This window comes from Arabidopsis lyrata (genome assembly GCF_000004255.2).
Source record: "Arabidopsis lyrata subsp. lyrata unplaced genomic scaffold ARALYscaffold_2, whole genome shotgun sequence".
NCBI lineage: Eukaryota > Viridiplantae > Streptophyta > Magnoliopsida > Brassicales > Brassicaceae > Arabidopsis > Arabidopsis lyrata.
This window is the reverse complement of record NW_003302554.1, coordinates 15,978,355-15,991,331: the sequence shown is the minus strand read 5'-3', so window position 1 is coordinate 15,991,331 and position 12,977 is coordinate 15,978,355. Positions and strand designations below refer to the sequence as shown.

The following is a 12,977-nucleotide window of genomic DNA, read 5'->3' as shown; positions in this document are numbered from 1 at the left end:
TGATTAGCTAACGCACTAATTACTTAAATTAGTTTCACTAATCCAACTTAAGAAAGCCCTTTCACTAACCTTCTTCCGCGCCCTGTGTCTCCATTATCTCTCTATCTCTCTCTCTTTTTTCTCTCTCTCACAGAGAAGAAGAAGACAATGCCAGTTTCTGCGGAGCCTTCTTCATCTTCTTCAACAACAATCGGCCAACACATCAGACTCCAACGACCTAGGAATCATCGAAATCTCCCACCCATTTCCACCGCCGACGAACCTCTATTCCCCAAACCTAGCCGCGTCTCTAAATCCGCCATGTCTTCCTTCTTCCTCTTGCCAGAAACCATAAAGAAGAAACCCCAAACGGCGTCGTTTCGTGGCTTGGGCTGCACAACCTCCGCATCTCAGCAAGTTTCAGTCCCGGCGGTGATTCGCTGCTCCGCGGATTGGGATGCGAGCAATTTCAAAATTAAGAAGACGAAGAAGAAGAACAAGAACAAAGGTAGTAGTAGCTACAATGGTGGTTCGATTAAGATCTTGAGCGAAGCTAGTAGTAGTAGCGTCGCTTGCGCAGCGATTCCTGATGTTTGGTGTGGACCTGGAGTTGGGTTTTCAACGGATGCTGTCGTCGGCGACACCGTCGTGTCAGATCATCCGAGAAGGAATATTCCGGTGAGACGAAAAATCGATGGAGATAAAACCAATAGTAGCAGTAATAATCAGAGAGAGGTACATTTACATTTTTCTGGTTTCATAAAGTTTCCATTTTTATTATTCGTTGCGTGTCTCTGTGTTAATTTGATTTTTGGTTTTGAATATCTAAAAGAAATATTGAAAATTTGCTTAAATGTTTAATTTAGTTGTAAATATGTTAGTTTATAATATCCTTAAGAATATTTGATTTGCCTCTATCTATTAGTTAGCATTAGGGTTTTTTCGTTTTGATTTAGGTTTATCGTCTTTTTCTTATCTGTAGCAAAATTAGGCTTTGTTCTTTGATAATATATATAGAACTTCGTTATTCATTCTTCATTTAACTGGTCTACTCTGGTAAGTGATATTATATCTCAAGTTTCTGTGGAGTAACGTAAGGTTTTTAACACTGTTTCTTGTTTGGGATTTAACTTCTGACTCTTTTGATTGAGCTGATCAAGGTTTTGTAGTAGTTTCAATATGAGGTTTGGATTTTTTTTTGTTGTTTAACTCAACTGTTACAATGCAGGGTTCTTCTCTTCTTCCAAGACGATCTCTCAATCAAGAATCTAATCCTTACTTTGATTCTGATTCGGCTTTTTTGACATCGCAGTCTGAACAGACTGATAGATATCATCGTCATCTAAGACAGTCTTACCCTGATGGACTCGCTGAGGTAGAGTGTTGCTTTTGACTTAAGTTTCATATGGAGCTTGTGCCAATATGTATATTTTCATTGCAGATGATGATGATGCAGAATGGTTTTGTGATGGGAGGAGTATTAAGCTCATTCGATCAATTCCATGACATGAGGCTCAATGTTGATAACATGACATACGAGGTAGGTGCCTTTCGAGCAATTCCACCACTTGAGCCTCAGTGTCTCTAGGTTCTTGAGTGTTGTGTTTGTTTTGTTGTTTAAAAACAGCAACTTTTGGAGCTTGGTGAAAGAATTGGTCATGTGAACACTGGACTAAATGAAAAACAGATCAAAAGCTGTCTCCAGAAAGTTAAACCATTCCGTTTAGATGCACCAGTTGCAGATAGAAAGTGCATCATCTGTCAAGTAAGTCCAGATTTGGCTTCATTGCTCAAGGAATTATTTGTGGAAACTCATGTTTAGATTGGTGAGAAAACAGAGTTGTTCTTAAAGAATGTTCATGTTTTGTCTATTGACAGGACGAGTATGAGGCAAAGGACGAGGTAGGGAAATTACCTTGTGGGCACAGGTTCCATATCCATTGTGTGAAACAATGGCTAGTGAGGAAGAACTCTTGTCCCGTCTGTAAAACGATGCCGCATGATAAGTCTTAGATATAGATATTATCTCTTCCTGTGATGTGATTCTTGATTTCGGGATTGAAACCAAATCACTATTTTATGTTAAGATTCTTTTTTTGGCTTTTTATTCATGATTGCTATTTTTCTGAGAAACAAACTGTTGAGACCTTTGTATTACCTATGGAAAAGTCTGGGAGACATTGTGAACCCCACAATTGCGTGTGGGTTTGTTCATCTTTTGTTGGTGATAATTAGGTCGTCGACTACAAAAATGTTAGGTAGATCTAGTATTTATATTAGTCACATGAAAATGATGAGATTGTTACGTGCAAGTAACATCGTGAATCTGTAGTGTAATCTACACATACACGAGATCAATTTGAAAGGTATCATTTGAGTTTAATTTCTACTACAGTGCTTGTGAGTTGGAAGTATAATAAGCTCCTAACTGTGTGAAGATTTGTATACTTATAAGAGTATGTATGGAATGTTTTATGTACAGAAACAAGAACCAAAATCCATTTGAACTCTCGTTGATCTTAAATCTCATCATGTTGTTGAAGAAATCGAGTAATCAGAGGATATACTTCGTTCGGAGCCTGTATGGAGAATGAAATGGTGAATACAAAACCGATATAACTTGTAACAATGAAGGAAGAGATATTGATCATACATACCGATCGACCAGAGATTAGATCCTGGTGGCCATAATGTGGACCTCCGGGTGACCCTAAAACTTTGAAAGTAGCTAGATGTTCTGGAATCAGCTTTACAGTATCTGCTCATCAGTTCAACACCATAATAGCACACTGGTTATTGATTACACCAAGTGAAGGAAATCTTGAATTTGCGGTAAAAATATGTTGTAGAATACTACCGTATACAGCATCAGGAGGGCAGATTATGTCCCAGTCCCCTGCAAGAGCTAAGATAGGCACATTGGATTTGCTGATATGATCCTTGTAACAGAAAGTACCGGTTCTATCACGCAGCCCACCGTGGTCCACAGCTGTTGTTAGCTGCAAGAGAAGCTTAACTGGTACTGTGCCTGTTTTATTTCCAGGAAAAACGTCATGGTTATCGCGAATATGCCTAGTATTAAATATGTGCAGAAGTTTGAGACAATGTTAAGAAATTTGTACTTAAGCTGTTCAAAACAAGCTTCTCAATCACTTCAGGGTCCATCATTTGAGGAGCAGAGATATTAGCAGTTAACCAAGACAAAGCATATGGAGGACGACACATGAGAGGGTGAACCATAGCGAGCATTGTGTCAATCGGCATGATAGGCAGGTTAATAGCTTGTGCTGGCTCTTTCTGAAACAGAATGACATTTAAGATAACTTTCTCAGTCATATTTCCCTCTTTAGAGAGTGACACAGTGTGGTGACTGGTTCTCGAGTACTTGCCATGGGTAATAGGTACTTGAGGAGTGTTCCTGAGGATGAATAGTCAAATGTCGATGCAAGAGTGGTGACAGCAGCCAAACCTGAATCCATTCCTTTAAAGCCTAGTGAAGAAACATGATTCAGCCAGAATCTGATAATGCATAACATTTTAAGAGAAATCATCAGGCTATATGATGCATAAGAGAGCTTACCACATCTTGAGAGCAAGGCATATAACAATATACCACCCATTGAGTGACCAACTGCGAGCAACTTTCCATCTTTTGACTTGGTTTGAGTCCTTACATAGTTCATCTGAGACCACATTTCGTATAATAATTAGACATAACTCCAACAGAATGTCAAATTCATGTTTTTTTTTTTGTTCAATTCTACAGAAGAAAAAAACAAGAGGTGTCACCTCACCGCAGAAAGAACATCTTCTTCTAGATAGTTATCAAAATCCCAATTGTAATGAGGGATAAGTTCAAGCCGCTGCTTGAAATCTCCTGCTCTCTTCGATAGACGGTCTTGCATCCCAAGGATTTTGGAACCTGCAGGTTCTTTCTCAGTAACTGGACAAAGATTCTCTTCTCTGGTCTTAGCAGAACAAAACTAAATCGACAGTAGTATGAATCAACCAACCTCCATCAAGAACATTTTCCAGCCTTTCAGATACACTTATGAAATTCTCCAATAGATTCGAGACTATCCGCTGCTGGCTATAGGTGGATAACGTCCCTCCCGGTTTCTCTTTTGGCCAACAAACAGGATTTATCAGAAAGTTAAATAACATCTACACAACCAAACATTACCATATGAAAATCATCATGCCTTTACCAAGATTTGTATCGACACTTAAAGAACTCAACCCGGCTCCACGAAGCTCAAGAATCCATGTATCAAATCCTGATCCAGACATGAATCTTGCAAAAGAACACTACAAAAATGAATATCCACAGAAACAAAATAAAACGTTTAGCTTCCAAATACAAAACTTGTGTTACAAGAATCCATTCAATATACTTGTACACAATAAGATCTTGCCTAAAAATAACTAAACCCTAATCAAAATCACCTTAGGGGAAAGATCGTATGTAACAGCATTGGTCCCAATCCCAGACAATAAAAGCAGAGGATGGTTCCTCTTTGGTGCCTGTAAGTGTATAAACATGATAATAGATTAATACGTATACAAATACACCTATACGTATGATACATGTCTATATCGGTACCTTTTGGGATGGAAGATATCGCCAGAGAGCGACGCGCCAATCGGAGTTGGGAACAGGAACGTAGTGAAGTTCGTCCGCCGTGCAGATTTCATTCTCCGTCGTCCTCGCGACCGATGTGATCGCAGGAGATGATGAGCCGACTCGGCCGAGTTGCAGTGAGGAGAAGAAATGCCGTGAGTGACTGTGTAAAGAAGGGGCGGCGACAGCGGAAGTGAAGCAGGCCGAGCTTAACTCGAATCGGAGAGTGTCCATAACCACCGTGAATCACTACCAATATCCCGACGATGTCGCCGGAGCCGAACCAAGGTTTATATAGACGGTGAAAGATCTTACTCGGTCGCTTTCCGCTCAATTTCTAATTTTTGTGGTTTAAGATTTTCAATTTAAATTTCTTTGCCACAAAAAAGGAAAGAAAATGACTTAAATTAGTGAAATTAAAAGTCGGTGCAATTTTATCCAAAATATATATAGTATATCTTTGGGATTCCAAAGCTCCTTGTACTTATCTAACATTTTGTCTATACTAGTACGAAAGTTTAAAAAACTTGTACTTTTGTTGTTATTTTTAGAAGTGTTTTATAAAAGTGTCCACGAAATCGGTAACTTATAAGCAATGTTTGGGTTGTTGATCTAGGTGACTGGAAATTTTGAAAACAGCTTAACTTCATTTACATACACTGATCCAAGTTTTACATTCTCAAGAGAAGGTTCCGGACTCGGATAGATCATTGAGTTTAAGGAAAATACAAAGGAAGAGTTTTGATTCATATATACAAAGTAAAGATAACAGGAAGAAGAAACGCAACTCTTTCCATTTAAAGATTTTTTTTGTTCACTCTCTATTGCAAGGCCAAATTAGGCAACACAAATCAACAAATAGTTCTTCAAAATCTACAAGAGGCTCATCAATCATACACATACTTGGTTTCACAACACTAATGTAATCTGTAACACTAAATTTACCTACTTATCTTTGTATTTGATTTGATAATAGAAATAATGTGTTTAGCAACATCTGATGCAGCGTCGGGTTTCGCAGCTTTGAACGCCCGCTCGCTCATTTCCATCATCAGTTCTTCATTCCCTATCATTTGGAACACACTGAGATAATGAGAGGAGGAAGAATATGAGAGTTGAAATTTGAGATTGTTTTCCACTTTGTGGAGTTTTCGTCACCTAGAATATCTTCCATGGCAGCTCGAAGAGTTATCGTATCTAGCTCCTCTTCTGTTATTAACTTTGATCCAACAATGTCTGCCATTAAAGAAGCATTCCTTACTTGATCCCCTTCATCGCTATGTGGTGATGGTATCTAACAAAGAAAATGAAAACAAAAAGAACATTTCAATGCTTTAAGACAAGAAACAACACACTCCAGAAGCAAATCCGACGAACCAGCTTAAAGATTTAACATACCAGAATAGAAGGTTTGCCTAAAGCCATAATCTCTGAGCAAGTCATTGCACCGGCTCTCGATATAACCAAATCTGCAGCCGCGTAAGCCACACCGATTGATCGCAAGAACCTTATACCAAAAATAAACACATTTTGAGTTCTAAGTAACTCTATGAGACTTTAAACCATTCAGAACAAAAAAAGAGTAATAATCTCTTTGACATCATTACCAAAACCAAAAAGAGATTACACAAAAGCTAAACAATTTATAATGTTGAAAACTAACTCACGGAGATAGAAAGAGACGAGGATGGCTTCTAACAAGACTATCCATTTCATCAAAAGCTTCAACACCAGTTTGCCAAACAAAGAACCAGCTCTCATGTTCAGACAACAACTGCGAGTAACAGTTAAGCAAAGCTATGTTAATGGCATTGGCTCCTAATGACCCACCAAGCAAAAGGACAACTTTCGCTTCCGACACAGCTCCAGCCCACTGTCCGAAGAAGCTCACACGCGCCGCTCCTTTCGACGAGTACCGTCTAAGTGCTTGTCTTATCGGGTTCCCGTAGACGACACACTTCCCGGCGACTCGTTTGGGGAGGTTAGTGACTGTACAATTGAAAGGAGCGAAGATTGTGTCGGCGAAGAAAGAGAGAATCCAATTAGTGGTTCCAGGGATTGAATCTTGTTCTTGGATTACTAATTTGGTTCTTGAGATCACGGCGGCGAAACAGACCGGGAAAGAGGCGTGTCCTCCGGTTCCGACGACGATTTGAGGTTTGAATTTACGGAGGATTTTGTAGGATTCGAAGGTGGATTGGATCAAGCGGAGAGGGAATTTGAGGAAAGAGGTGAAGCAAAGGAATGGTCGGGACGATGATGATCCGACGGTGGAGATTGCTGAGAACTCGAAACCGGCGGAGGGAACCGTCGTGCTCTCCATACTGTTTGGGAATCCGATGAAGAGGATCCGAGCAAGTGGGTCGGCTGATTTCAGCTCGTCTCCGATCGCTAGCGCCGAAGAGATGTGTCCGGCGGTGCCCCCGGCGGATATGACTACTCGTAAGCCGGAGATTTCGTCGGAGACGGAGGAATGGTTAATTTGGCGGTCGACTGAGATACAACAAATGGAGGAGGAGGAGGAGGAAATGGTGAGTCGACTCGGAATGAGTTTGGTCGAAGGGCAAAAGGGTAAATTTGGAGAGAGGAAGGAAGGGATCGCCATTAGAGATGGCGAGAAGAAGCTGAAAGAGTCAAAATTTTCACTGCGACATTCGTGTAGAAGATTGAAGATGAAGACGATGATAATGCTTCCAACTATAAACCATATGAATTAATCCTTTTTTTACTGAGTGAGAGATGCAATGCGAAATCAGTTGAGAAGATCAGAAGAAGAATAGTCAGGGACGCGATCTTACGAAATTAGATTGAAGAATCGATCAGAACCTTCCTGATCAGTCTTAAGGGTTTTCTTGTCGGGATAGTCAAAGTTTGTACCAAAAAGTCAACTTGTTTGTACTTGCTTTGTTCTGTTCTGTTTATGATGCCACGAGGGAGATATATTGTTATTTTATTTACGTTGTTAGTTACTCTAAACCACGTATTATTTCTTTCTTTTTTTTCTTAACCACGTATTATTTCAATTAAGCAATTAAGCTTATAATAGTCTGTATCGGAGAGCTAGCTACGAAATCGTATAGTAAAAGAAAAAGAAATGATAACCGTGGGAAGATTAAAAGAAGAACGAATGAGGGATTTTCAAACTAAGAAAAAAATTCAAATAAATGAGGAAAATTAGTTTCGTTTAGAAAAAAATCGGTATGTTTAAACTTTGAACACAAGTGCTTCAACTCTATTGTGATCACACCAGAATCTAGGCTTGTGCAGTTTGATGTCTCTCTCTCTCCAGTGTGAAATTAATAGGCCATTGGGTCCATTTTTCTAATTTTTTTGGTATGGTCCAAACCAATTATATTCTTCGAATTGTATTGAAGCACGTTAAACGTAGATTAACATAATAAGATTAATATAGCGTAACAAATGACTAAATGAGCTGTATATAAGGTAGTCGCACAGGAAAATTATAGTGGTGGTGGCCTTGTGGGTACTGGGTAGGTCTTGGTGGTCTTAAATGCAAAACTGGTCCCAATGATGTGCTGCAACTTTCTAATTCATCACTAAACTCTTTTTTCTTCTCCTTTATACACTCGTGGTTCAGAAAATGATACAATTATTTTTAATTTGGATCTGATGTGCAAAATGACTAGGATATGTGAGTAAAGTTCAAATTCATTGGTATTCTTTGTAGTTAATTACTCAAAATAAAGTACAGTGTTTAAACTTTCACTATTAAAAAAAAAATTGGTACAGACATACCATTATTCTCTGTTTCTTGAGCCAATAAAATTAAAAACCCCGTTAATATAACAACCAACTAGATGTTAACCCGCGGTACACCGCGGATCTATATTTTTATTAGAAAAATTTATTAAATTTTGTTTTAAGATACTCTATAGATATATACTATTTTTTTGTTTAATTTAAATGTATAATACACCGTGGGACGAAATTTTATTACAAAAATTGAAATTTTATAGATAGACGTAGTATAAAAACAATAGATTCAATTGTATGATTTTGAATAAGATGCTGATTTAACCCGTCTTATACTGATTTTACCCGCGGTGTACCGTATGCTAAATTTTAAATAATAAAATGAGGATTTAATATGTGTTATAGCGATATATTAGTGATATTTTAAATTTATATTAATATCAATCCTAACCAAACCTGTGTCATACAATTCGTCCCGTAATATTTAAAACTATTTTATAAAAACTCAAAAACCATAGCTAAATGGGCAAACAAAAGCCAAAAAATTTAAATATATCAATTAGAAATTTTTGAATTAGAAATTTTTGAATTTAATTAGAAAAGATTGCTCCATAATTTTAAATCTTACGTATTTAATGTATTTATGAAGATTTGATATTTGAATTTATTTGAGAACATTACTTATTTTTAGGAATTTCAGAAAAAGACATGGGTTAAAGCTTGAACTGATCCGATAATTAAGGTCTGAATTAATAGTTTTGCACCGGCCTTGTTATTTTATTTGTATTTTCTAATTATTTTATCACTATTCAAACCTTAATGATCCATGTAATTAACACTAACCTATTATTGTTATATAATCACAAATATTAAAAATAATATGTTTAGAACTGCCATGAAAAAAAAATTAAGTATGCAACTTTCATTAGTTCACATAATGAAAAAATAAACACATCTACATATACATTTTTATAGTACTTTTTTGCTTTAATTCTTTTGGATCCGGGTTTGACCCGGATTTTAGTCTATTCGGATCTTAGATTAGCAATTTAAGGAATGTTGTCTTAATTTTAAACTAATAAATGAAGCCATGTTGTCTTAATATCTTTCATATTAATGACCCTAATAAATAGCCGATTTTAATGGAAAATCGTTTTCATATTTATGCTCATAATAAATGTCCAGATTTTAACAATATATACATATATTATGAAATTATAAAGAAAAAAACGTATTTATTTTTTTAACAGTATATATATATATATATATATATATATATATATATTATGTTAATAAATTTGTTTAATATTCTAATAATAAGCTATGTCATTTTTCTTTTACAATAACAGATTAAATATAGGCAATTGCCCATTTAAATTGCAATAAATTTAAAATCAAAATAACAATCTACATATATATTTTTGCAGGGGTTTTTTGCTTTTAATAATTTGGATCTGGGTTTTACTCGGTTTTACTATATCCGGATCTTGGATAAGACATTTAAGGAAATCTAAAAAAACCGGTCATTAATGTAGATAATTACACATATATTTCGGTATAAGCATATTCCAAAAATCTCTCCCAAATCAAAGATGTTACGTTCAAAAATTGTTACCAAAAATCTCTTGCTTTCCTTCTAAAATCTCTACCATTGGCTGTCATCCCAACTAATTACACATAATTATCTTTCCTATATTTCTTTTTTTTTTGAGATTTGCAAGAAAATTACTAATTCCAAAAATAAAAGATTTTGAAGATATTGTGTACTTGATCAGCAAGATTTTAGGATCTCACTCACCCAAAATCCTATAGTATTCTCAAAACATTATAAATCCCTAAAAAAAAAAAAAAAAAAAAAAAACATTATAAATACCTTTCATTAGTCTAATAAAAACTCACCAGTTTTACAGAAAATGAGAAATCGCAGACGTGATTCAATCTGTACGGACTCCGGGAAGAGCTAAGAGACAGTGGTGAACCGGGATCTAAACCTCGCCGACGATGTGAAGATGGTGACGAGGAGGAGATCGTAATTCTTTAGGTTTCGATTGGCAAAACAAGACGATCGGCGATCTAAAGCTCCACCGCCTGAAACGCAACATCGAATTGATCACACCGAATATCTTCAGATTTCGGATATGCTTTTCCGGTGGTAGCTTCAAAATACACGCCGGGAACTCCTTGATACGCTACACGGAGAGTAGATCCATGCGTTTTGCTGCAGCTTTGAAGAAACAAGGCTCAGATCGACGGAGCCGTTACTGTGACCGTTAACGACGGTGACTTCATCTGCTAAACCACCGATGATTGAGTTTGAACTTTCCATTTCTAAGTTTTTCATTTTGGGTATATGAGAGAGTTGAATAAAAACCAAATTGGGCTCTGTAGGTCTTTACAAAATTGGTAGACATGATTCTTTGTTATTGGGTTCTAATACTCTATGTGTTTATTTTTTCATTATGTGAACTAATGAAAGTTGCATACTTAATTTTTTTTTCATGGCAGTTCTAAACATATTATTTTTAATATTTGTGATTATATAACAATAATAGGTTAGTGTTAATTACATGGATCATTAAGGTTTGAATAGTGATAAAATAATTAGAAATACAAATAAAATAACAAGGCCGGTGCAAAACTATTAATTAAGACCTTAATTATCGGATCAGTTCAAGCTTTAACCCATGTCTTTTTCTGAAATTGCTAAAAATAAGTAATGTTCTCAAATAAATTCAAATATCAAATCTTCATAAATACATTAAATACGTAAGATTTAAAATTATGGGGAAATATTTTCTAATTAAATTCAAAAATTTCTAATTCAAAAAATTCTAATTCAAAAATTTCTAATTGATATATTTAAATTTTTTGGCTTTTGTTTGCCCATGTAGCTATGGTTTTTGAGTTTTTATAAAATAGTTTTAAATATTACGGGACGAATTGAATGACACGGGTTTGGTTAGGATTGATATTAATATAAATTTAAAATATCACTAATACATCGCAATAACACATATTAAATCCTCATTTTATTATTTAAAATTTAGCATACGGTATACCGCGGGTAAAATCAGTATAAGACAGGTTAAATCAGCATCTTATTCAAAATCATACAATTGAATCTATTGTTTTTATACTACGTCTATCTATAAAATTTCAATTTTTGTAATAAAATTTCGTCTCACGGTATATTATACATTTAAATTAAACAAAACAATAGTATATATCTATAGATTATCTTAAAACAAAATTTAATAAATTTTTCTAATAAAAATATAGACCCGCGGTGTACCGCGGGTTAACATCTAGTAGAGTATTAGAACCCAATAACAAAGAATCATGTCTACCAATTTTGTAAAGACCTACAGAGCCCAAATTGTTTTTATTCAACTCTCTCATATACCCAAAATGAAAAACTTAGAAACGGAAAGTTCAAACTCAATCATCGGTGGTTTAGCAGATGAAGTCACCGTCGTTAACGGTCACAGTAACGGCTCCGTCGATCTGAGCCTTGTTTCTTCAAAGCTACAGCAAAACGCATGGATCTACTCTCCGTGTAGCGTATCAAGGAGTTCTCGGCGTGTATTTTGAAGCTACCACCGGAAAAGCATATCCGAAATCTGAAGATATTCGGTGTGATCAATTCGATGTTGCGTTTCAGGCGGTGGAGCTTTGGATCGCCGATCGTCTTGTTTTGCCAATCGAAACCTAAAGAATTACGATCTCCTCCTCGTCACCATCTTCACATCGTCGGCGAGGTTTAGATCCCGGTTCACCACTGTCTCCTAGCTCTTCCCGGAGTCCGTACAGATTGCATCACGTCTGCGATTTCTCATTTTCTGTAAAACTGGTGAGTTTTTATTAGACTAATGAAAGGTATTTATAATGTTTTGAGAATACTATAGGGTTTTGGGTGAGTGAGTTCCTAAAATCTTGCTGATCAAGTAACAATATCTTCAAAATCTTTTATTTTTGGAATTGAGTAATTTTCTTGCAAATCTCGAAAAAAAAAAAAGGAAATATAGGAAAGATAATTATGAGTAATTAGTTGGGATGACAGCCAATGGTAGAGATTTTAGAAGGAAAGTGAGAGATTTTTGGCAACAATTTTTGAACGTAACATCTTTGATTTAGGAGAGATTTTTGGAATATGCATATACCGAAATATATGTGTAATTATCTACATTAATGACGGTTTTTTTTAGATTTCCTTAAATGTCTTATCCAAGATCCGGATATAGTAAAACCGAGTAAAACCAGGATCTAAATTATTAAAAGCAAAAAACCCCTGCAAAAATATATATATAGATTGTTATTTTGATTTTAAATTTGTTTCAATTTAAATGGGCAATTGCCTATATTTAATCTGTTATTGTAAAAGAAAAATGACATAGCTTATTATTAGAATATTAAACAAATTTATTAACATAATATATATATATATATATATACACTGTTAAAAAAATAAAGACGTTTTTTTCTTTATAATTTCATAATATATGTATATATTGTTAAAATCTGGACATTTATTATGAGCATAAATATGAAAACGATTTTCCATTAAAATCGGCTATTTATTAGGGTCATTAATATGAAAGATATTAAGACAACATGGCTTCATTTATTAGTTTGAAATTAAGACAACATCCCTTAAATTGCTAAT

At 35.5% G+C, this 12,977-nt stretch overlaps 3 protein-coding genes across 4 annotated transcripts; 1 reads left to right on the top strand and 2 right to left on the bottom strand.

Annotated features, from left to right (window-relative positions):
- The first annotated feature begins 55 nt into the window (after positions 1 to 55).
- Positions 56 to 2,193, top strand: LOC9323569 (E3 ubiquitin-protein ligase RNF126-B). Of its 2 annotated transcripts, none has more exons than XM_021036122.1 (5): positions 56 to 714; positions 1,208 to 1,354; positions 1,436 to 1,519; positions 1,607 to 1,744; positions 1,858 to 2,193. In XM_021036122.1, exons 1-5 carry the CDS (start codon positions 148 to 150, stop codon positions 1,990 to 1,992), a joined length of 1,071 nt encoding a protein of 356 aa, XP_020891781.1. In that variant the 5' UTR covers positions 56 to 147; the 3' UTR covers positions 1,993 to 2,193. The 2 variants fall into 2 exon arrangements, with proteins under 2 accessions (XP_020891781.1, XP_020891780.1); XM_021036121.1 differs by having other exon boundaries at positions 1,421 to 1,519.
- Positions 2,194 to 2,300: 107 nt separating this feature from the next.
- Positions 2,301 to 4,964, bottom strand: LOC9323568. Its single transcript, XM_021036120.1, has 11 exons — positions 4,583 to 4,964; positions 4,426 to 4,503; positions 4,188 to 4,287; positions 3,993 to 4,100; positions 3,774 to 3,901; positions 3,560 to 3,662; positions 3,369 to 3,469; positions 3,102 to 3,276; positions 2,837 to 3,007; positions 2,637 to 2,737; positions 2,301 to 2,558 (listed from the first exon to the last, which is right to left on the bottom strand). The coding sequence occupies exons 1-11, from the start codon at positions 4,832 to 4,834 to the stop codon at positions 2,499 to 2,501; spliced, it is 1,377 nt and encodes a 458-aa protein (XP_020891779.1). The 5' UTR covers positions 4,835 to 4,964; the 3' UTR covers positions 2,301 to 2,498.
- A 402-nt stretch (positions 4,965 to 5,366) lies between these two features.
- On the bottom strand, positions 5,367 to 7,511 carry LOC9323567 (UDP-N-acetylglucosamine--N-acetylmuramyl-(pentapeptide) pyrophosphoryl-undecaprenol N-acetylglucosamine transferase). The gene is made up of 4 exons (XM_002887457.2): positions 6,268 to 7,511; positions 5,999 to 6,107; positions 5,759 to 5,894; positions 5,367 to 5,666 (listed from the first exon to the last, which is right to left on the bottom strand). The coding sequence occupies exons 1-4, from the start codon at positions 7,203 to 7,205 to the stop codon at positions 5,542 to 5,544; spliced, it is 1,308 nt and encodes a 435-aa protein (XP_002887503.1). The 5' UTR covers positions 7,206 to 7,511; the 3' UTR covers positions 5,367 to 5,541.
- Positions 7,512 to 12,977: the final 5,466 nt, after the last annotated feature.

What these genes read in the sequence shown, in the direction of transcription:
- LOC9323569 (XM_021036121.1), top strand. Translation starts at nt 148, where the DNA reads ATGCCAGTTTCTGCGGAGCCTTCTTCATCTTCTTCAACAACAATCGGC. An exon ending in TTGATAACATGACATACGAG is followed by an intron (nt 1,520 to 1,606) that starts GTAGGTGCCTTT and finishes GTTTAAAAACAG; the next exon opens with CAACTTTTGGAGCTTGGTGA. An exon ending in GAAAGTGCATCATCTGTCAA is followed by an intron (nt 1,745 to 1,857) that starts GTAAGTCCAGAT and finishes GTCTATTGACAG; the next exon opens with GACGAGTATGAGGCAAAGGA.
- LOC9323568 (XM_021036120.1), bottom strand. Translation starts at nt 4,834, where the DNA reads ATGGACACTCTCCGATTCGAGTTAAGCTCGGCCTGCTTCACTTCCGCT. An exon ending in AAGTGTCGATACAAATCTTG is followed by an intron (nt 4,101 to 4,187) that starts GTAAAGGCATGA and finishes GTTGGCCAAAAG; the next exon opens with AGAAACCGGGAGGGACGTTA. An exon ending in ATCTAATCTCTGGTCGATCG is followed by an intron (nt 2,559 to 2,636) that starts GTATGTATGATC and finishes TTCTCCATACAG; the next exon opens with GCTCCGAACGAAGTATATCC.
- LOC9323567 (XM_002887457.2), bottom strand. Translation starts at nt 7,205, where the DNA reads ATGGCGATCCCTTCCTTCCTCTCTCCAAATTTACCCTTTTGCCCTTCG. An exon ending in TAGGCAAACCTTCTATTCTG is followed by an intron (nt 5,895 to 5,998) that starts GTATGTTAAATC and finishes TTTCTTTGTTAG; the next exon opens with ATACCATCACCACATAGCGA. An exon ending in TGCCATGGAAGATATTCTAG is followed by an intron (nt 5,667 to 5,758) that starts GTGACGAAAACT and finishes TCCAAATGATAG; the next exon opens with GGAATGAAGAACTGATGATG.